At 39.1% G+C, this 24,291-nt stretch overlaps 1 protein-coding gene across 1 annotated transcript; it reads right to left on the bottom strand.

Annotated features, from left to right (window-relative positions):
- Positions 1 to 1,460: 1,460 nt before the first annotated feature.
- Positions 1,461 to 22,385, bottom strand: gpm6aa (glycoprotein M6Aa). Its single transcript, XM_063494079.1, has 7 exons — positions 22,001 to 22,385; positions 11,706 to 11,898; positions 11,250 to 11,406; positions 10,111 to 10,264; positions 5,190 to 5,266; positions 4,453 to 4,518; positions 1,461 to 3,472 (listed from the first exon to the last, which is right to left on the bottom strand). The coding sequence occupies exons 1-7, from the start codon at positions 22,035 to 22,037 to the stop codon at positions 3,320 to 3,322; spliced, it is 837 nt and encodes a 278-aa protein (XP_063350149.1). The 5' UTR covers positions 22,038 to 22,385; the 3' UTR covers positions 1,461 to 3,319.
- Positions 22,386 to 24,291: the final 1,906 nt, after the last annotated feature.

The raw sequence follows: 24,291 nt of genomic DNA, 5'->3' as shown, positions 1-24,291 counted from the left end.
TATTCGAAAAAACTGTGTGTACAATTCTAACTAGCTTCAAAGTCAATACTTGGTATGACCACCTTTATTCTTAACACAGCCAGAACTCTCTTAGGCAAGTTTTCTTGTAATTTCTTTAAGTAGTGTCCAGGTGTCTTGAAGGACACCCAAAGCTCTACTTTGAATGTTGGCTGCCTTTTGTTCTATTCTTTGTCAAGATGATCCCACGCCACTTCAGTAATGCTGAGGTGCACACTCTGGGGAGACCAATCTAGTGACTGATGCTGTGCCATTGTGTGTATTTTTTCTGTCCAAGTACACTTTTACTCCATTGGCAGTGGGTTTGAAATCGCTGTCATGGTGAAAAATGAAACCCTTGTCAGTCAGTTGTTTTCCAGGTGGTATTGCATGACGGATCAAAATCTCACAGTACTTTTCTGCATTTGTAATTCTATCGGTTTTTTCTGCTGTACCTCTCTCCTGACCTCCTCCATACATTTCGAGCATGATTCCAACCAATTTCAGATTTGGGTTCATCACTCAAGGAGACCTTTTACCCACTGATATTCTGTACAATTCTTGTGTAATTTGGCACACATCAGCCTTTTCTCCCTGTTTTCTTTCCCTTAAGAATGGCTTCTAGACAGCCACCCTTCCACTGAAACCATTTCTCATTAGGCTTCAGTGAACAGTAGATGGATCAACTGAAGATGTGCCAGATGAATCTCTCAGGTCGTGTGTCAAGTCTTTGCTGGATTTTTCCAATTTCTGAAGGACATGATTTTCGCATACTGTTCATTATGCTGTAGGTGTGCCACTTTTTCTTTTGTCCTACATTTTTCTGGTTTCATCACATTCCTTTAAGGACTCTCTGCCCCCCATGCCAAGGTATGATACGTTTTTGATTAACAGATTTGGGGTAATAGCTCTTTAGGAATCACCTTGTCAGTGCAAAAATACAATTTTACACCTGTCAAACTTCGTTGTCTTTGGCATTTTTGTAGATTAATCTAAAGAAATGGAGCAAATTATGTTTCTGCTAGTAACCAAGTGTTTAAAGATTCAATTTAAAATTGGTTCTTTCCTACATTGTCTATTATGTGTAAACAAAACACCGGTACATCCTCTGAGTTAGGTGTCTTTTTTTATGCTAGTATGACTCCATGGTCAGTGTTAAGTAGCTTAATAATCTGTTTAGGTTGTGATTAATTTTTTATTTGAAGTGATTAAGAATAAAGCATGACATCTAGTGGTATAATGTAATTGCTGAGTTGATTTTCTTCTTACCTTTATTAGTGTCCTTTACACTTTGATCATTTTAGTTAATCTGTCTATAAATGAATCCTCTTGGCTGTACTTACAGATTCACTGGAAAGCTAAGAGTTTATATTTTTGTCTCATATTGTAACTCTTTAAAATCCTGTGCTACTGCCTGTATAGTTGGTTCATATCAAAACAAACTGGACACAAGAAACCAATGGTATTTATTAACAAGTACACAAGTGAATTTTATTTATGCAAGCAAATTTGATCATACAGGTCAAATAAGCCACTTCAAGCTGTTGGCACATGAATGTACAAAACAGATTAGATTTAAAGCCTGCTACTAAGCATCTGTAGTGAAAGTACAAAAGACTAATACGAGGAGAAAGCTGAAAGCGTTTTTCAGATCATTACAGAGTATGCAATGTTGGTACAAGTATTAGCTTTAAGACATGGTTTAAACCTCATCACAAACTAAATAGACACAACTCAAAGACTACAGTCGCTAATATTAGGAGCATAACGCAGTAAGCGTGGGAGGTTTAGTACTGCACATATAAACAAAAGGTTTATCCAGCAAGACAGTCAATAGTGTAAAAATAAAGAGGTGAAATAAAGTAACTTATGAGTCAAAAAGACTATATTGATGCATGTCCATGCCACGAGAAACATCTAAATTCACAGTCTTTACTAACAGTACAGTTATCCAACTTTGAGTTGAACATCAATGCGCTTACATCTAGAGAGAGCACAGAAATGGTCAAAGAAGTGCATGAAACTAGCTTTGAGAAATACTGACAGAAAGAAAAAAATCGCCGGGCAATGAACTGACAGGCCACCTCTGTATGTGGATTTATAGGCAAGTTACAGTTACTGTAATGAACAAAATTACGGTGACACACACTTTTCTCACATCTGAAAATTCCACCAAGGAGTGCCATTACACAGACAACTTTTGACCGTCAGGCCTTTTTTTCAGTTTGGGGCTGATAGATGCAGGTAGGACTGATTTCTTCTTACTGTCACAAGAAATGTCTTTAAATGTCAGTGCTTAACATATAAGTATACTTATCAGTATATGTATCAGTATATACAGTGCAGAGTACTGCAAAACAGGAGATTAGTATTTATAAAGTTCAACTTTAGAAATTAAAAAAGGGAATATGAAAGCATGTTTGCATGTGCATTTGTGCGAGTCCGAAAATATATCTAAATGGCAAATATATCATAAAATAACCCACAATTTATCTTCAATTCACTAATCCTATCTATCAAAGTCAGCATTTCCTGTTTAACAGGCTTGGCACATCTAGCAAATATTATTTTACTCTGATTTGGTATTTTTGCGTTGTCTTGCTATTTTTTTTTTTTTAAATTATGTTTCACATAGAAAAACAGATTAAATTGCTTTCATGTGAAAGTGGTTTTAATCCCTGGGAATACTGGTATGGCAAAGGCTTACAATGCTTCATAGTTGTATTGTGAAATTTAAAATATTTTCAAAACTAACCATCCACTCACATACAGTACACAGTTCTTGAACATGAAATCTTCAGACACACGACATGAGAAATGTGCTTGAAAACCCTTTGAAGCCCCTGTTGACCCCCTCAGGAAATCAGCATAAAATAAATTATCCATGAAAGCAAAATGACACTTGGTATAAAATAAAGTTTAAGAAAAATAAAACAATTGTACACTATTAAAAAAAAAACCATAAATACTACTGCTACTTCTGACTCTAAAAACTACACAAAAACTACTGTCAGCACTAAATAACTCTTATTCAACTTGTTCAATAATACAACTGCCAAAATGATAACACCATCCATGAGAGAGGTAAAGGGGCTTTTTTTTTTTCATCTGAAATGCTGTTTGTGACTGGGGAGGGTTATGTGACGTTCCCCCCCAAGACCACATTTGTCATATGACGCACCAGTGACATCAGCAGTGGCGAGGGCCCTAGGCGCCATCCGCCCCCCCTCGGGAGGGGATGGTAGAGAGAGACAGATAGAAAGCAAGAAGAGAGAGAGAGTGAGAGAGGCCGGAGTGGCAGGGCCAGGCCTCACGCTGGTTTTTATGTGTAGGCGTTGAGACGCTCCTTGGAGCGAGTGGAATGGATGTCGTGAAGCTCCTGCTCCTCCTTTGACTTGATGTCTTCATACTTCTGCATCCGGCAGGCGTCCTTCACGTAGGCCCAGTTGGCAGATAGCACCATCAAGTAGTGGATCTGTAAGAAAATTATCATTCCCATTTAACAAATCACACAAGGTGGGCTGTATTTCATAATCTAGGCATTATCATTATTGATTTCTTAAATGTATTAATTTTTAATACTGAATAGACTTTAAAAGCTGATCTGAACCCTTGGATTAAGGACAACAATCGTCCAGCAGGTGGCAGCATAATTCTAACTGTAGTGTTGGACTTGTGTTACCATGGCAGCAGTGGTTATAATGAATGTGTTGTGGTTTAATGACTGAGGTTGTTACACAGCTTTTCTTTTCACAGGGACTGACAGTTTTATATTTGCTCTGCAAATATGCAGTAGGACCATTTGACTACGACTGCTAATAATAATAATTATTATTATTCATGTTGTTATTGCGCTTGTTGTTTTTCTATTTCTTATGAACATTATTCATTAATTTATGTGATTTTTTTACTTCAATATTGAGGTGCACCAGTGCTTCTGTTGTTTTCCAGCTAAGTTTGGAGAGATTAATCACAGCAAAAAAACTGCGATGTGAGTAAACTAGTTCAGCCCACAATTTGCACCATCATCTCGAGTAGCAAACACTTTCTGTTTCTCAGAAAATGGCTCCTTGCAAATTGCTGATTACTGAGTGATGTTTGCAACAATCTCAGAGCCTTTCTTCTCCCTGTTTCCATGACAACGGCATGACATGCCTGGCTCCTCCGAAAGAGGGAGGGAGACAAACAGTCTTTTTCACTGCGCCAAAATGCCTTCTCTCCTATCTACAGCTATTCTCTCACAGGTAAATATAACAGAAGCTACTGATCCCGCTACAGCATTTCTTCTCACTTGCTTCCATTTTCAAAAATTGTCTTACCACTGCACAGTGTTTGCTGCAACAGCAAAGCTTAATCTGATCTTCATGAAAAAAAATACTGCATTACTTAAAATAAATTAATAAACAAAACTTAAACCGGTTTCAGTTTGTTTTCATTGTCTTATCGGTGGCTTACCATAGCAATAACAGCAGCTCCTGCTCCAGCAAGGGCGCAGATGAACAGGTGGAATGTCATGTCCAGCTGGATCAAAAACAAAGCGCAGGACATATTAATCCTCAGGGGTTAGCAGATATCTTTGGCAATCAAAATTCATTGACTCTATTCTTTTTTATGTCCATAAATTCACATTTGATATCTGTGACACATTTACCAACAGTATGTAAATGCTCAAGTTTCTCATCAGAAAAATTGCAATTTCAGTGTTAAAAAATACTTTGACTTTTGTCAGCTGTCTAACATGTGAGTTTGGGGTCATAGTCTGAGTTTTCTGTCAAACTTTGACTATTAAGTCAAATAATTTGAATAGCGTTCATGCCTTGCAATGCTGTCAGTTCAGGCATGCTGTCATACTGTCAATTTGTCAGTTTTTGATTTCCCTGCTCCCTAGTATAGGTGCACATAATTCTTTTGCCTTTGTGGTGTAGAATGTGTGAATGTGACAAATCTGACAATACTATTGCTGTAATGAGGACTAACTAGTGTTTTTTTGCAGTTGATGCAGGTTCTGTTAATTATTTTTTATTTTAAAAGTAACATTTAGAAGAATACCTGCAAGGAATGCCACTGTTGGAAAGCTATTCACAGTGATGTCTTCACTATATTACGTAATGATTTGTCTTATGTTTGAAACCCATGTATAATTCATTTTACAGCATGACAACATTAGACATTATTCAGTACTCAAAAGTTACCTCATTCGATTCACACATCCTATAGAACTTCTCAGATCCAGTGCACATAGTTCTGGCCTCCGCAATTGGCACAATACCTGAAATGAGTTGGTATATTTATAAATGTAAATGCTCTGGAACAAAGAGCAGATACAGCAGAGACGACCATAGGATGCAAATAGTGGCAAAAGGTTTATATGGACTATCAGACTATTATATAACATTTTTTTCTGTTCACATAGTCACACAGGTTACATATATACTCACCTGTCACTTCATTAGTCGCACCTTGCTACTGTCGAATGGAGCCCATTTTGCCTTCAGAACTGCTGTAATTTTTTCTAGTGCAGATTCAGCAAGGTACTGTAAATGTCCCTCAGTAATTTTGATCCATAGTTACATCAGCATAAATTATATTTCTAAAAGTATATGCTCAGCTGCTTTCACTCACATATGAACTTGAATGAAATTCCATTCTTAATTCACATGGGTTATTATAATGTTGGCCTACACTCGGCATCTATAACAGCTTAAAATCTTCTGGGGAGGCTTTCTACAAGGCTTAGGAGTGTGTTTATAGGAATTTTTGACCATCCTTCCAGAAGCGCATTTGTAAGGTCAACCACTGATGCTGGATGAGAAAGCCTGGCTCATAATCTCCGCTCTTATTCATCCCAAAGGTGTTCTGTCGGGTTAAGGTCAGGACTCTGCAGGACAGTCAAGTTCTTCCACACCAAACTTGCCTAGCCATGTCTTTATGGGCGTTCCTCAAAATGACGCACAGTCATAAAGTAATGTTGGAACAGGCAGGGGCCATCCCAAAACTGTTCCCACAAAGTTGGGAGCATGAAATTGTCTAAAATTATTTGGTATGCTGAAGCACTAAGAGTTCTTTTCACTGGAACTAAGGAGCTGAGTCCAGCTCCTGAAAAACAACCCCACACCATAACCCCCCCTCCACCAACTTTATACAGCACATTGCCTTCATATACAGTCAGGTCCATAAATATTGGGACATCGACACAATTCTAACATTTTTGGCTCTATACACAACCACAATGGATTCCAAATGAAACGAACAAGACATGCTTTAACTGCAGACTGTCAGCTTTTATTTGAGGGTATTTACATCCAAATCAGGTGAACAGTATAGGAATTATGACAGTTTGTATATGTGCCTCCCACTTCTTAAGGGACCAAAAGTAATGGGACAATTGGCTTCTCAGCTGTTCCATGGCCAGGTGTGTGTTATTCCCTCATTACCCCAATTACAATGAACAAATAAAAGGTCCAGAGTTCATTTCAAGTGTGCTGTTTGCTTTTTGAACCTGTTGCTGTCAACTGCCAGGATGAGATCCAAAGAGCAGTCACTATCAGTGAAGCAAGCCATCATTAGGCTGAAAAAACAAAACAAACCCATCAGAGAGATAACAAAACATTAGGCATGGCCAAAACAACTGTTTAGAACATTCCCAAAAAGAAGGAACGCACTGGTGAGCTCAGCAACACCAAAAAACTAGGAAGACCACGGGACACAACTGTGGTGGATGACCAAAGAATCCTTTCCCTGGTGAAGAAAACACCCTTCACAACAGTTGGCCAGATCAAGAACACTCTCTAGGAGGCAGGTGTATGTGCGTCAGAGTCAACAATCAAGAGAAGACTCCACCAGTGTGAATACAGAGGGTTCACCACAAGATGTAAACCTTTGGTGAGCCCCAAAAACAGGCAGGCCAGATTAGAGTTTGCCAAACGACATCTGAAAAAGCCGTCGCAGTTCTGGAACAACATCCTATGGACAGATGAGACCAACATCAACTTGTACCAGAGTGATGGGAAGAGAAGAGTATGTAGAAGGAAAGGAACTGCTCATGATCCTAAGCATACCACCTCATCAGTGAAGCATTGTGGTGGAAGTGTCATGGCGTGGGCATGTATGGCTGCCAGTGGAACTGGTTCTCTTGTATTTATTGATGATGTGACTGCTGACAAAAGCAGCACAATGAATTCTGAAGTGTTTCGTGCAATATTATCTGCTCATATTCAGACAAATGCTTCAAAACTCATTGGACGGCGCTTCACAGTGCAGGTGGACAACGACCCAAAGCATACTGCAAAAGCAACCAAAGAGTTTTTGAAGGGAAAGAAGTGGACTGTTTTGCAATGGCCAAGTCAATCACCTGACCTGAATCCGATTGAGCATGTATTTCACTTGCTGAAGACAAAACTGAAGGGAAAATGCCCCAAGAACAAGCAGGAACTGAAGACTGTTGCAGTAGAGGCCTGGCAGAGCATCACCAGGGATGAAACCCGGCGTCTGGTGATGTCTATGTGTTCCAGACTTCAGGCTGTGATTGACTGTAAAGGATTTGCAACCAAGTATTAAAAAATGAATGTTTGATTTATGGTTCTTATTCTGTCCCATTACTTTTGGTCCCTCAAGAAGTGGGAGGCACATTTGCAAACTGTTGTAATTCCTACACTGTTCACCTGATTTGGATGTAAATACCCTCAAATAAAAGCTGACACTCTGCAGTTAAAGCATGTCTTGTTCGTTTCATTTGGAATCCATTGTGGTGGTGTATAGAGTCAAAAATGTTAGAATTGTGTCGATGTCCCAATATTTATGGACCTGACTGTAACTACTGTTCTCTTGGCTACCACCAAACCCAGACTCGTCCAACAGATTGCAAGATGGAAATTTGATTTGTCACTCCAGAGAACATGGCTCCACTCAGTGGAGTACAGGAGCAGTGTGCTTTACACCACTGCATACCGTGCTTTACTTTGGGTTTGGCGATTTAAGGCTTGGATCCAGCTGCTCGCCCATGGAAATATATTCCAGAAGGCTTTCTACTCACTGTTTTTGCACTAATCTGAAGTCCACATGAAGTTTGGAGGTCTGTAACGATTGGTTCTGCAGAAAATTGGTGACCACTGTGCACTATGCGCTTCAGGATCCACTGACCCTGCTCTGTGATTTTTCATGGCCTGTGGCTAATTTGCTCTTGTTCCCAAATTCTTCCACTTTGTTGCACTACCACTAACAGTTGACTGTGGTATATTTAGTAGTGAGGAAATTTCCCGACTGGACTTGTTGCACAGGTGGCATCATATCATGATACCAAACTGGAATTGACTGAGCTCCTGAGAGCACTCCATTCTTTCACAAATGTGAGGATGCAGAAATGCAAAGATCAAGACTCATCAGACCAGGCAATGTTTTCCAAGCTTCTGTTGGCTATTTTTCTGAACTTATTGCACCCTCAGCTTCCTGTTCTTCACTGACAGGAGGAGCACTCAGTGTGGTCTTCTGCTTCTGCAGCCTGTCTGGTTCAAGGTTTGATGTGATGTGTGTTCAGAGTTGCTCTTCTGCATACCTTGGTTGTTACAAATGGTTATTTGAGTTACTGTTGCCTTCGTAGTAGCTTTAATCAGTCTGGCTATTTTCATCTCACCTCTGGCATCACCAAGGCATTTTCACTCAGAGAACTGCCTCTCGCTGTATATAGGGATGGGTATCGAAAACCGGTTCTTGTTGAGAACCGGTTCCCACTGTTTCAATTCCTTGGAATTGTTTGCCATTTTTGCAAACGATTCCCTTATCGATTCCAGTCGCCCCGAATGACGTCACCGCGTTGCGGAGCGTCATTTACCTGGCAGGAAACATGGCGGCTCAAACGCTAAAAAGTTTGGTCATACTTTACGAGAACGGATGACAACAGGGCAACTTGCAATACTTGCAAAGTAGATATTTCATTTAAGGGAGAAAACACTACGAATATGCAAAAGCATTTGCTCACAAAACACGCGATGACCTTAAATGAATGTCGTGTTTTTAATTCCGCTCTGGACTCGTGAATCTCAACCCAGCAGCAGCGGTAACGTTTGCACGTCCTCTCCCGTTAATGCGGCGGGTAAATAATCAACTAACGGTGCATATTATGTTAGCGCGATCTGCCTTATTACAAAACCTGCCATTACTGTGTGCTGCATTTAGGTGACCATGATGAGAGAGACAGACAGAGTCTGGCTGGCTCAGATGCTGGCAGTTTTCGCTGCAGTCTACCGGCAGCGTCTCCTTTCAGGCCAGAATGTCACCGAGCAGTGACTAAGTTTGTGGTAAAAGGCATTTGTTTAATTGTAGGCAGGGAGATTACTGGATATTGTTGTGTAATTTATGTTATACTTTGTTATTGCTACAGAAGAATATTTATTTTATTATTTTACATTTACAATTTTTTCCCCGGGGACCCTGTGACACCCCATTGAAAAGCCATAGGCTGTGGATCTCTTAAGATCTCACTGTTGGGTTTGTAAGGCCATGTTACTCCTAAATTTCTATCTTGTTCAAAGAGAAGATATAAAACAAAGTTATAAGCTAATCGACATTAGTGTTCTCTTTTTTTTTTTAAAGAATCGATAAGAGAATCGATAAAGAATCGAATCGTTAAACAGAATCGAAAATCGGAATCGGAATCGTGAAAATCTTATCAATACCCATCCCTAACTGTATATTTTCACTTTTTTTAAACCATTCACTGTAAACTCTAGAAACAGCTGTGTGGAGAAATCCAAGTAGATAATCAGCCACAGGCGGTGGTGTAATGTGACCCAAGGCAAGATGTATCTGTGTTTTTATGTTCTTTATGCCAAATTTTCACATCTAGTGTGAATTTTTGTATGGTGTTTATCATTTCCATACAGTCTCATTCTGCTATACTTAAAAAAAATAATATAATTTTACTCACTTTTATTATTTACCCATATCCTAAAGTGATGATTAATCCATTTAAAAGAAAACCATATGGAGGCTACACTACAGGTAGTTGTTCAAAAAAGTAAAAAAGTAGCAATTTAAATACAGCATAAACTTCTGTCACTGAGGTATTTCTAAGGGGGGGGGGGGGGGGGGGGGGGACTGGAGAATATTCATGCTTACCATACTGGCGTGGGTCAAGGCATAGGGTGGTTCCCTCCAGGACAGTAGTATTTTGGCAAATATTCCAGATGTTGAAATATATGAAAACTGGAATGGAGGTAAATGCAGTCACTCCAAGCCAAGCCAGCATGAAGATGTATGTCAGCATGATGAACTGAAAGGGGAAACAGTACAGATGGATTACTGAAGTGGAACCGTATTTATTTGTAATATTAACACCTTCCAAGGCACTGTGGCTGATCATTTAGACATTGACTCGTCTATGTTTAGATGTTGACGGCAAGGTCTTCTGAGTCAAGATTAGTTTTTGTTGTAGTTAATATTTTTATATCCTCCAAGTTATTTTATAGGATTGCTGCATGCTCTTTTATATGTTCTGGATGCGTGGTGATAATTTATTTTGTTCTCGTTTCAGCAGTATTACCATATTGAACACTGAACAGAAATAAACCTTAGAATGTCCTTTGCTGGTTGAATACTGTAAGTACTACATATGATATTAGCTTGTCAAGAAAAGTTATCTAAAAGAACAAATCATTATCATTTTCCATTCTTTCTGTTAAATAAAAACGGCTTCAAGAGAAGCTAAAGAAAAGAGGATAAGATCAACTTTCCTCTGTGTAGACAGATTTCTTTAGCAGAGGAACTTGGGAAATCTAAGATTTTGATATATTGATTATGAGAAAGTACTATATATAGAACAGAAGAGATGAGCACACATGTGAATGATCCCAGATTACATTAGGTTTGTATATCTCCCTTCAATGTCTTCTTTCCTTGGGGAAAAATGCAGTGCTATTTATACTTTCTTTTATAGGGGAAAATAAAGATAGTTGAGTTATAGTACTGGTAAAGGCTCTATTGTGGCTGACCTTTTTCAGCCTTTTCAAAATAGTGAAACCTCACCAAATACAGGGGTCAACTCTAAAAAAAAATCGATTACATATAGAGCTTGGGAGAGCACGAGTAGTGTCACATTGGCCACAAAATGTCAGCTATTGAAACCTACTCAGCCTTCAAGGGAAAGTCCCTGGGAAATGACCTGACATTTACTAGGTGATTCCCGACGAGAGTAAAAGCTTATATAGAGTAATAGACATATATTTTATTGTTCATATGAAGTAAAATAGTAGCCCTACCCAGGCACTGACACAACGTCCACATGTTGTGATCTTGAAGTCCCCGTACAGATCTTTAATGGCCCCACTTGTGAAGAATCCCTCCACCATTAGCAGGATGCCATAGACGAAGAAAGCCGATGCAATGCCGTAAATCACATACTTAATAATGTCAATCCTGGAGAGGGAATACAGAACAACAGGTTAGTTACCCTTTCTTTTTAAGATGTTAGCAAATATATTCATACAAAAATACTCACACAGGAAAATTATATAGATAATTGCAGGTCATTATATTTGCCTGTTAAACAGAAGTAATCAACTTATCTGTCTTAAATTGGCTATGCTTGTTGTGATTGTGCGGTGGATCTTTGGGATGTGTCAAAGCACATATAATTGTGTATTTTATACTGTGGAAGTATGCAAACTATGTTTTCTTGCTAATCAACAGAGCTGTTTAGAACCTTTGTTACTTACATTGTAAAGACATCCAGTGAATCCACAGGGCTCCTCACAACCTCAAAGTAGTCCTGGAGGATGGTGACAGTGCCAGTCAGGGCTTCATGCCCACAGCCACAGAAGAGGGCCACACCAGCATACAGCAAGATGGTGGCTATGAGGGATGGGTATGGAATCCCACCCAGGCATTTGATGCAGCATTCAAGGCATCCTAAACGGAGAACGAGATTAGCCACCAAAGACTGTTAAAATTCTGAGAGAAAAAACAGGAGACGTGGCACAAAGTAACAGAGACATTTTTGCTGCATTTGCTGCATTTTAAATTATTTATCAATATATTAACATTGAGCGAATGCATCTGCATGCAGTACACTGTATTTCCATTTCCATTTAATATTCTCCAGCAATTAAACCAGCTGGGAGGCAGCTATGCACGTAACACTGCAAGCTAAGTTTGACTGCAGTACTCCTTTCCCTTATGTTAAAAAACAACAACAAAACCCTTTCAAACAACTGTGTTATTCGTTCTGTCAGCTCTATAGCCCTACGGATGATGCTGACATTTTATTCAGCATTACAAACTCAGCCATAGTTTCACATAGTAATCATGACCTTTAACCCCATTCTACTTTCCTCAGCTTCCTGTCCCAGGGGGTTCTTAAGGTGACAAATCACTGCTCAGGTTCATCTTCAATCTCCTGTGACACAGACTGCTCAAAAAGAAGCCACGTCTGTAAATATTGTACCCAGGTTTGCCTTTATGAATTGCTTTGATTTATGAGTCTCCATCTCGTGTCTGTATATTTCTGTGTGTGTGTGTGTTTTGTGCTACTGAGTCAGTCATTTCCCAGTAACTACAACAGAGGTGCAGAGGTATTTCCTGTGTAAGTGCGAAACGAATCCAGTATTGCAGTGTTTTGCTGTATATTATCCAGACAGATACATTTTTCACAAAGCCAGACTAATCTGAAACAGCTAGACCTGTATTAAAATTGGAGAGCTGCTTCATAACTATCCTAAATGATTAAAGTTGACGTCAGCATACAAATGTGGTATATGTGCTTTTATGACCAGCACAGCATTACTGTTGATCAGATGTAGGATGATCATGGCCCATGATTAAATTCATCTGCATTGGTTTTGCTGTGCTCATTCAGAAGAGATGCAGTGACTCTGTTGTCAGTTGCAAAGATGATAAGATTTCAGGATGTTTTCAGCTCCATTCTTTTAAAGGTTGTCTAGTCATCTTCACTTTTGTTTCAAAGCAGCAGTCAGACCAATATTCCTCCTCCTCAACTCTCTTCGTGTGACTCTGATCCAGACATGAGTGGAATACCAAGTAGCTGGTCCGCCCGCTGGGCTGTGCTGAGCACTCAAACGCTTGGTGCAGTTACAACCTTCACCCAGGGTTTCCTAGATTATCTACATCTTTACTGATGTAATCCACTGCTAGACTGTGGAATGTCTATTCAGCTTATGTGCTATATTTTAAACATGTTTCTGTCCATATCCGTGTTTGCTGAATGCTGTATCCTAAAAAATCTGTGCAGCTTTTCACACTTCACACTACACAGTCCAAACAACTCTACTGTGCCTGTTAATAAGCTTCTGATTTTAGTCTCTGTTTAAGTATTCTCAGCTCATACAGTGTATGCTTAGATCTAAGGTTTAAAGATGAGGTACACATATACATTGCCTTCCAAGCCTTTTGTTGTTTAGAGGAAAGATTATAGTATGCATTATATCTCAAACTGGTGATTCCCCCATTGAATAGAGGGACTGCAGTGCCATTTGTCTGCCTTTATCATCACTGCCTTAGTAATTCTCCAACATTTCCACTGACTCACCTAGGAAGAGACATCAAATTCAGGGAATACTTCACCTTTAGTGCCTCTTGGTAACTATCAGGTACTTACAGTGCCATGTGACATGCACTCCTAGGTGTTTTCACGCTAATTCACACCTTCCGTCATGTGACTCTGAGAACCTGCAGTAGATTTAAATGGCCTGGACTCCCTCTGGATCCAAGCCTTAAACAGATGCTGCTTAAATTCTGCCGTTTTAGTGCATTTCAGGAATACTTTGAGGGAAGCTCCCATAGTTGAGGTGTCAGTTTAGTCATCGTAATCAAAAATGAATTTATATGAATCACTTTGTATAGTCCCACTTTGAGTAGAGCTGTTTTTATTCAGAAACCTGCATCCTAATACAATAATGAGAAAAAGACAGTTTTAAAGAACTCTATTCAGTCCTGTGGAAAACTAAGTACACCCCATAAGTCAATAGTTTGTAGAATCACCTTCAGCAGAAATAACTTGGAGTAATTCTTTTCTGCAGGGCTTTATCAGTCTGTGACATTGTTGTGGCGCTGATATATTGGAACAAAGTCCAAAGTTCATGTTGCAAAATTGCCTTAGTTCATTGAGGTTTGTGGGCATTTGTATATTCTCAGCACTCTTAAGGTCCCACCACAGAATTTCAATCAGTTGACTTTGACTCAGCTGATGCGACACTTTGATTCTTTTCACAAGTTCAGGAGTTCAAGGTCACGATCAACTCAGTAACTGCAAGGTCCACAGGAACTGTGTTTGACAGTTGTTTGTGCTGATATGGTGTGATTGATTTTTGCCAAATGTGACGATAGTCAAACATCTCCACTTTGGTTTTGACTGTGCAAAGTACTTTCCAGAAGTCCTGAGGTTTGTTCAAATGCAAACCCTTCCAATCACGCCATATTTAATTCCTATGGAAGCAGTAAGAGTGTGGTTAGTTTTGCATAAGACTATGCAAAGTCATGTGTAAGCATTTGTTTTTAACACGATTGCATTCTGCAGCTACAATATTTTGGATAGCAAATTTTTCTGTTATCATTATTTAAAGGTGTCAGCTTGTCTTTTTCTGGCAACTTATGCATGAAAAGGTCTCCAGATGCACCAGTGCCAAGGCTCTGAGACCAACCAAATACATGTTAACACACAATCTTGATAATTTTGCAGTATAATGTCTGGAATGCCTTAGAAATCAAGGATCTGTTACATAAAGTGGACTTTATCAGATTCACTCATTCATTTCCCAAGGTCTCGTGAATGTAGCTATTTCTGTTCTTTGCTTGAGTACCCTCTACAAGTCTGTCTGTCACTACCTCTTACCCCAGATTCATTATGTTGAGTTGCCTTATCACTTCAGGAAACAGGCACTGACAGAATTTATTGATGTAGCTGTGATTACTGACAAGATGAGAGTGAGGCAGAGAGTTCAGAAACACTTACCCTCTTGGCCACTGTGCCCATTTATGAGCCAGAGTAAGAGTCAACTGTTGAGTCAAGTACTCACTACAAACACATGGATTTGTATGTAGTACTGATGGGATACAAATTACTGCAATGTTCCCAGTTAATTTTTTATTTATTTCCAAACTATGTCGCTTGTATGGAAAAATAAGGTTTTTCAGCCATCAGAAATAGATAGAATAGATATAAGACATTTTCTCTTGCATTTTGAGTCTTAAACACAGGAACGCAGCGGCCTTTGAGATATGCTGGTGCTGATTTAGTGCAGTAATTGAGTGGAGCCTGTATTTAACATGAAGAGAGACAAGCGGTAATATCAATGATTTAAGTGATGGCTTCAATCAAGGCTTATTTCCTTGGTTTTCTGCACACAGCATAAAGCAGCTGCAATTTTACACAGACTACTTTTCCACCAAGCAATAAACAGAATTGGCTACTAGTATGTTTGTACATTGTATTGTAAATGTAACTACAGAGTACAACACAGATAATATTTGTCTATATGTGACTTGACTTAAAGAGTTTCCATGGAAACAGTTGAAGATGAAGTTAGAAGGCAGGATGAAAGCATTACTGAGTGGATGTAACAGACTAATGTTTTATTGATTGTCTGCTCTTAATTCTGTGGAAGGGAAACTCATCACACCCAGTAAAGAGAGGTGTGTTAGAAAAGGACCAGATCCAGTGATAAAGTTGTAAATGTAGGTTCAAACGTAAAAACTAATAAGGCTTCCATCTTTGTCTGAGAGAAAAAAATGTATTCATGTGAGTAGAAACAGCTGAATTTCTTCTTCTTAGCTCAGCTGCCCTTTTTCACATTTACTATGTTCCTTCCTGTTTTTGAAACTGCAGTGATAAAAGATCACCAGCAATTGGTTTATGATCTCATATGTTATCTGTCTTCCTCACCCCATTAAAAAATACCAGTGCATGCTATCATTTGCTCTCTGTAAACCTTCATTGATCCTAAATGAATTTGAGACTCTGAGTGGGTGAAAAATGGCAAACGGACGATTCTAAGAGTTAGTGGATGCTTGATCAATAATTTAGAAGTGGCACAGTGCGGAGGCACACAAGTCTCCCACATTCATTTTTCATGCTTTCTGCTTAGCCCCACATCACCTGTGATAAAAATAAAAGATGGCCTGCTTTAGGGGTCATGGGTATTTGAATGGCTGCGTCGTATAGGAAACAATGACTGTCAAGTAGGGAAGTTTGGTGCAACCAAGCAGATTTAAAATGGACTAGAATTGCAGTGACAAGGACCATCTGCGTACTTGAATGAATATATGTGATGTTTTTGTTTTGCCTTATTCTGATCTGGAGTACACCCCCAAATATTTAAGGTAAGCTTAGTCTACAAAACATCTTTTACTCAGAATAACCTATTTTCCAATCAGTGAAAGGCATTTAAGGATTTTCTTGCCTCAGCGTGTTGATTAAATACATTTCATCGGTGCAAATCTTAACTCTAGCAAAACCAGGATTAATGCTATTCAGTTTTGAACAAAGAGACAGATTTAGGAGATGGCACTGTTTTAAATATTTTATTTTCCCAGAACAAAGCCACATTTTTTTTCAAGGGAGGAAAGAGAGGGGGTGAAATTGAGGCCTGTGAGAGCCCAAACACCGTGGCCCAATCAACAGAAGGCGTCTCCCTAATACAAAGAGAAAGGATGACCCCCTCCCGAGGCCTCTCCCACCTCCCACTTCTCCTCCATCTGTCAGTGCCATAGCTGACAGGCAAAAGGGATACACACATACACACATTCTCTCTGACCTAGTCAACTTTTGCATGAGGGATGAGATAATGTTGTCCATATCAGATCAGTGCAGGGTTAATTTATGGAGTAACTTAGGGTGGATGATGAATTGGATGAATTCTGTGAATTACAGTGTTGTGATGTTTCTCAGACATTTCCACATTATGAAATTTGCTTAGTTCATCCATAGGTCAGTATTTGACATGTAGTGGTCCTGTTAAACTGGAAAAATAATTTCTATTTAAGGCTAGATTACCTTTAAGACATTTTTTCGCTATTGACACAAATATTTCTTAACCAAAATAGTTCCACAGCTAGCAAAATATCAGCCATAAAAGTAATATTGGGCAGATTCCAAAAAGTTGCTTTCAAAGATGAATTTTACTCAAATGGTTGTTTATGCGACCCTGAATTGGATGAGCGGAAGAAAATTAATGGATAGATGGATGGTTGCTTATGTTGGTTCATTCCTAATTAAAAAGGATTTCTTCCTTTTGAAGTCATATAGGGATATGAGGCTTTGCTTTTGATGCAGTTTTAGCATCTGAGAAAATAAATGGCATGCTGCATTAGAATATTAAATTAACAAAATTCATTAAAGGCGATGACAGAAAAAGGATAGATAATCTAATTCTATGTCTGTGCATTCATTTCTAACACGAGAGATCCAATAAGAGAGATCAATTTTCCCACATACAGCTAGCATGTATTAGGAGTTTTGTGTGGGGACGGGGTGGTGGTGAGCCTGGTCAGACAGAGAGAGAAGAGAGAGCGAGATCTCAGTGGGGGGATGGTGTGCCTGTGTCAGCCTGAGTGTAATGGGCGTGCATGCGTCTCGTTGCTTTCCTTGTTCCTTTAATGCACCCCACCCCCCTTCCCCTGCAGTGAGCAGGTTTTTTTTCAGCTCCTGTGTGCCCCCATCTCCTCTGCGCATGTTTAATCAACCAGCATGGTTGCCATGACAACCACAGCGCAAAATCTGAGAATAGACCGGGTACTTGAGAGCCGTGACCCACTTACTGTATGTCAACAAATTCAGTGGGACAATAGTGAACGAGACACATTACACATAAAACCCCTTCAGGGCTAAAAGGTTGTTCCACACCAGGCCTGAAAGCTCAGCTACTGATTTCCTCTCTTCCTTTTCCACAGTGAGATGGAAGAGTCTAAACAGGACTGCGTGACTGTAGACGTGTCTTTTGTCTAAGCCAAGTTCACTCCAGGAACTAGGGGGCAAAAGTCAAAAACACAGCAAAAGAAACAAGGTTTTTGACTTCAGGTTTATGCATTTTAACCATGCAGGTATTTCCATTTCACAGGGTGGAATGAGTTTAATTTTCCTGATTGACGAACTTATAAGCAGCCAAAACCAAAGAATGCAGGGATTTGAAGCACAGCTCCAAAACAATAGACCATAATGAGAGCATGTCTACAGAGTCCAACAACAGTGGAGTACTTCATACTGCATATTAGTACTTCAATTTTTACTCAATAACAGTTTCCCGACACACGTTACCCCAAATGACCGAAATTTTAAGTAACATTTAAATTACATAAGCTAACACAAGACACAATCATGTTGAGTGACAACAATATCATATTATTATTATAAGATATTATCATTACAGTGAGCTAGTGTTTATCATCAATGTCAGTGCAAGTAATTTTCAACACCTCTTTCCCTATGCCTATATCTGTACCATTGTGTCATTGCTCAAAACAATAAGAGACCCCACATAAGTTTTTTAGCTGCTCCAGAAATAATTACTAGAACAATTGGTGGAACTCTCTTGACCTGGGCTGGGGCAGGCTTCAAAACAATAAGGGGCAGTAGAGGAGAACATAGGAGCTCTTAGATAAGCTGCTACTTATACATGAAGTAATATATTCATGAATGTGCTGCAAGTAAATAATATCTTCTAAATAATTTTCTTCTTATCATATTTGATAAAAATAAACACCCCTCCCCCCCAAACAAATGTGGTTTTATGTGGTGGAAAACCATTTGTCTGACCACAGCAACTATGTTCAAAGCAGCATCTCCTTGCCTTTAGCCTAATGCAGATTTGGCATTTATCAAGTCAAATTCAAAGTGCATGAGACTCGGTGAACCTTTAAAAAAAACTACAACACAATTTTTCCATTGTGTATTACAGTCACACGATGTTACTCACATGATTGTAGATGGACAAAAATGAGATGCTCAACATGTAACCACATGCTAATCAAACAGAAGGACAACGCTACCTTGCAGAGTAGATTCTTGGCTCAGGAAATGCTAACAGGTGTGCCTTTCTCAGTTTTTCCATTCAGCAACAGTTAGTACATCAAGTGTAAATGACCTGCAGAATCATGTTTGGTTTATTTATCCACAGTATTACCCACCATATGCTCATTTCCACAACTTTTAGCATATTTAGCCGTGTGTTCATACTGGTCGAAACCTGCTTTTTCAACAGAAGGGCGTTGGACTGCTCCCTGTTGCTAATGGCCACTTTGGTACATAGAGTGCGCTCATACATTTGGCTAGCAGCTGAAGTGAACAGTGCCCACCTGGTGCATCTGACTCATAATCTGAGATTTGCAACCTCAGAAGAGGAAGACAGAAGGGCATTAGGATGCTGTGAGTGCACTCAATGACACCTGCACCCCTTTGAGCTGGAAGTACCAATTTATCTACAGTCCGTTTGGTAGCTTGGATGATATCTTCATCAGCAAAATGATAAAGAATTGTGCTTTAAAATACGTATGTAAACGATACACATTTTATTCTATAAAATGCACATCACCAACTGTGGGGGCTCTGTTTCTACATCAGCGTTACGCAAAATGAGAAGCTTTTAAAATGTTGGTGTTTCTAGATGTCCAGTCTTACCAATTTCTATACATTTTTTGGGTAGAAGCTTGCTGTAGACAGAGGCCTGTCAAGTTATTATGTTTTCCTTAACAGTGTAGACTGTATGTATTTAATTTTTTCTATGATTTATCCCACTTTTTTTGCAATTAAGGTTAGATTGTGAGTTTTTGGTCAAAAATGATCAATGATTATTACAAATGATCACATATTTCTCCAGAAAAATGTGCATGAAATCAAAGTGACATGGGCGAAAACATGACCATCATCAGAGGAGTCATTGCAATCATCTTTTGTCTTCACAAACTATAGAGGGGCTGTCAAATCAATAATTTAATAAAAGATACAATAATTTAGGTAACCAACATATGTAAATTACATTGTATAATACTTGGTCTCCAGAACCTCCATCTTGGCGCATGGTGATAAACTTGACTTGAAATACTTAAAATAGTGACACTATTGATTTTCCATTCAAAAGGAAAGTCTAAGCTATAACCTTTCAAACACAATACTAACTAACAGGACCAGGGTGTATTTTCTTGTGTTATTTGTTTTTTAATGGTTAAATAATAATAGCCTATGATTTACGAAAAAGGCTGTATGTTTCAACATCGTGCCACTCAGGATCCCAGGCAGTGATTGATGTCTTTCTATGCACAAATTTCTATAATTTCTGCTACACATGGTCTACAGAGTAATTGTTTAGTTTTGCCATTGGAAGGCTACAACATGGAAATTATTCCAACAACCAAACTGCCTGATGATATGCTGGAGAAGTTGCGCAATCTTAACTACTGTGGAAACCAGTCCAGTAGTTCTCAGTGTTGTCTAGAGCGGACTTATAATAGAAGGTGTAGAAGTTAAAAACAAACATTAGCTGGTTAGCTGGTTGGTATGTATTGGTCACTTGCCAAGAGCTTCAGCCTTTAGTTTACTGTATAAAACAACACACGGCTTATTTCCTCATATTCAGGTGATGATTTTAGGGGTTTTTTTCAAGTTCAACTTGAGAAATCAAATGTTTGCTTGTGTTGACACATGGGCAGTGATTTATAAAAGCACCCTAGTGGCGAAAAAAGTGTGAGAAGCAGGTTGCATACGTCAAAGCAGAGCCTCTGCTGTAACAGGTTATTAACACTCAATTTGGTTTTAATAAGCTTTTGTTCAAGAAAAATGAGTTTGCAGAGCTTGCTTTATATGAGTACGTGCTAAATAATTACATTAATATTCTGCCCAAATTAATGGATCTGACAGATGGCTTTATTATTGAACTGTCATACAAAAATTGCCCATAGGGACGCCACTAAAAGTGGTTTGATCAAAATCTATAGGTTTTCTAGAACTTCTCCTACTACGCTGCTTAGTCAAGCAGTTTGGTTAAGCTTACTATATTCTCCCAAGCTTCTCATTTTCTTTTTCACTCTGTGCTCTAATCATTTCTTATGATTTCTGACTCTACATGTGCGCCTCTTCTTGTCTCTCTTCCTCCCACATTCTTAGACACAGCAAACTATTTCTGTGCTTCTGAAATGTCATCAACAGGAGTGGGTGAAGAGGGAGTAGATAATGACTTTGCCAGCGCCATGGCAACTGTTTCAGTTCGTGTGTGTGCCTGCAAGTAGTGCTAAGTTGCAGGGAAGAGCGACAGGAGGGAACACAAACATATGCCTGACACAATAAATCTGAGAGAGGAGGAGGCAAGGGAGGTGAAATAAAAAAGTGTTTTCTACATGAGAACAGCATCCTCATTACCTTTGGTATTGTGTCATTCTTTAACAAAAAATATCTTTTTCCAATCCACTGATGAGAAAATACACTTGCTTTATACTGTTGCAACCATGTACTGAATCATTCATGCAGAGTAACAAGATGCGGAGGTGTGAAGTATAAATAGCAGTTCAGCTCTGCACAAAGCATACACTGCCCCTCCTAAGTGAATGGGAAAAAAACCCCCACTAAAAACTGCTTCTGCAACAAATGCACAGTGAATATTGCAAAGCACTGCTGCATCATACAGCACCACGGTTTTTCCGACACAAAGGACAGAACCTGAAAGCTGCTGGTTTAAAGACTGTAATAGTTCAGTTTGGTTCCATGCTCTTCGTGTTTCTCTCTGTCATCACGACAAGCATGAAAGCCACATCAAGCAAACAAAGGCAGTCCAGCCCTTGCTGTAGCAGTTCACACCCCTGTGACTACCCAGACAGCACATACAGACGTGCACTTTTCAGTGGAGTGCTGATACTCAGTGGACAAAAGAATTCCCACAAACAGATGCTCTTTTATTCAAAGAGGGTATGGCTTACATTTGTGCAGTTGTCTCTGCAAAGACACTACTGACACTGACAAAAACAAACATACATAAATGAATTAATCAGAACATGCAAAGGTTTACTTTCTTACCTTTCTGGGTCTGCCCCTCATCCATGTCTTCTTCCATTTTGCTTTTTCTTCTTTTTTAAGTAGCTATCGATTAGTAAATAAATGTCCTGTGTAGGTTTAAAATCGTATTTATTTAAGGAGTAATCCACACATCAGTTCCCCTTTCTTTCTCTATTCTCACTTTCTCTCTCTCTCTCTCTCTCTTTCTCTCTCTCTGAACACTTAGATTGGCTGTCAGGTGTGGTTTCTGTCAAGTGACTGGGCGATGCAAAGGATCACTTAGTCTTTGTGGTACTGTCCATTGCGAACTGCTGTGGCAAGTGCAGAACGCCTCCTTGGTCCCTGGTGGAGGAGGAGGAGGAGAGGAGTAGCAGGGCTGGCTTGAGCTGAGGGTGGTCTCTGTGGTTTGAAGGAAAGCGCATGTGTGACAAAGAGCCATGCATTTGAAAAAGGGAGGTGTGTGGAAAATGTTGGATTAAAACACTAAAAGCAGCAACGGTGGTAGAACCTAAGCCAGAATCAAGATCTTTTCACTGTGTTGTCTAGACAGTTGTGTTCATGAGTGTTGGTGACTATTGCTTGTCTCGCCCTCCCTAAACAACACCCCCTCTCAGACAGAATGGTTAAGCCCATTACCCACCAACCCCCCTTCCCATGCGAGGCTGCGGCTGCTCTATATTAGCACAACCTCTCATTAAATAAGTGAGGGGGTACAACTGATTTCGAAATGGGATTCTCCTAATCTTATTAGTCTTACAGATTAAATTATACAATCACCAAGGCGTTGTCATTAGATTCTTAAATTCTAAATGCACACTTTATGTCTAGAGCTGCAGACAAACAGATCTGTTAATGCCTCACACACTGATGAAAACTGCTAAATAATTATACAAATACATACCTAGATCATGGACAGGTGCATGGACAGGACACAAGGTAATTGGAATTGGAAATTGGTATTTTAAACTGCTGTTGAGTGAAATATGCTGTATAAAATGGCCTGTATTTGTATAGCGCTTTACTTAGTCCCTAAGGACCCCAAAGCGCTTTACACTACATTCAGTCATTCACCCACACATTCACAAGACGAACTGCCAACTCTTGAGCCACGATCGCCCCGTTTATAAAGAAAACCTGTCTTGACAAAGTATGGACAGATGGGTGAATGGATGGATGATCAGACAGGTGGATTAGATGAAACTTTAATGATCCCTATGGGGAAAGCAAGCTTCTGCTGCAGCCAAGACCTGAGAGGCAATAGCGAAGGAGGCAAGTGAGGGTTGTAAGAGTGATTCAAGTAAGCACGCTAACTTAAATAGACTGCAAAATATTAATCGGATGGAAGTTCAGTAAATTAACTTGCTAGAAATCACTTTTAGTCATCCGTTATCTTATTTGTGCCTGCTGTAATACCAGGAATGCCAAAAGCTTCATTCATAGGCCTTTCAGAAGAAAAGCAAGATAAAGTTTTTATGGTAATTATGGTAATGTGATGTGTATGTGATCATTTATTAATGATTATATATAATGCTTTATTAATGTTTCATTGCTTAATGTAACATTCATTGAATTATTCAATTAGCCTACTTTAGTTTGTTGTCTAACCAACTGGTGTGTCAAAAATGTCCAATCCACTGAGTACTGCTTTGTAATTAAAATTAGCATTAAATGTTTATTAGCTGTTCTGGCAGCATGGATCAATGGATGGTGATATCTGTAGTAAGAATCCAACCTTTCAGTCTAGACTTTTAATACCTCAATAAGTGTCAGATGCATTATTTTCAAATATTGTGCAGAAATTTCAGAATGTCCAGATAGCAGATACGGATATATGGCCCAAGAATTCCTGTTATGTCTACAGTACCTGTCACTGTTTACAAATCCACATATATTTATAAAGCAGTTATTTTTCCAGTAATTTGAATCCCATTTTTTGTCAGTTTTATTCAACTCTACTGGACTGCAAGAATACTGCAAAAGCCTTACTCAGCTGTTCTGAATAAAATACATATTAACATACATATTCTTTTTATAGAGGATATTTTTTAGAATGCTTTCTACTAACATTTTTGATCAATTCATTTTACAGCATCATCCAACCCAGTGTCACGTCCAAATGTGTAGTAGACACACCAGTCCACGGTGTCCATTTCACGCTTTGCATCTTCTTTTTTTTTTTTTTTTTTTTAAACCTGTCCCGTTTGGTTCTTTTGCCATCAGAATTATTGTCTAAAGGCGAAGAAAGATGCCCAACGGATTTACTTTACCAAATGGACCATCCCAGCCTTGCCGTAATGGTCCATTTGATTTAC

The sequence above is a fragment of the Pelmatolapia mariae genome, linkage group LG2 (assembly GCF_036321145.2).
Source record: "Pelmatolapia mariae isolate MD_Pm_ZW linkage group LG2, Pm_UMD_F_2, whole genome shotgun sequence".
Lineage (NCBI taxonomy): Eukaryota > Metazoa > Chordata > Actinopteri > Cichliformes > Cichlidae > Pelmatolapia > Pelmatolapia mariae.
This window is presented reverse-complemented; position numbering and strand designations above follow the sequence as displayed.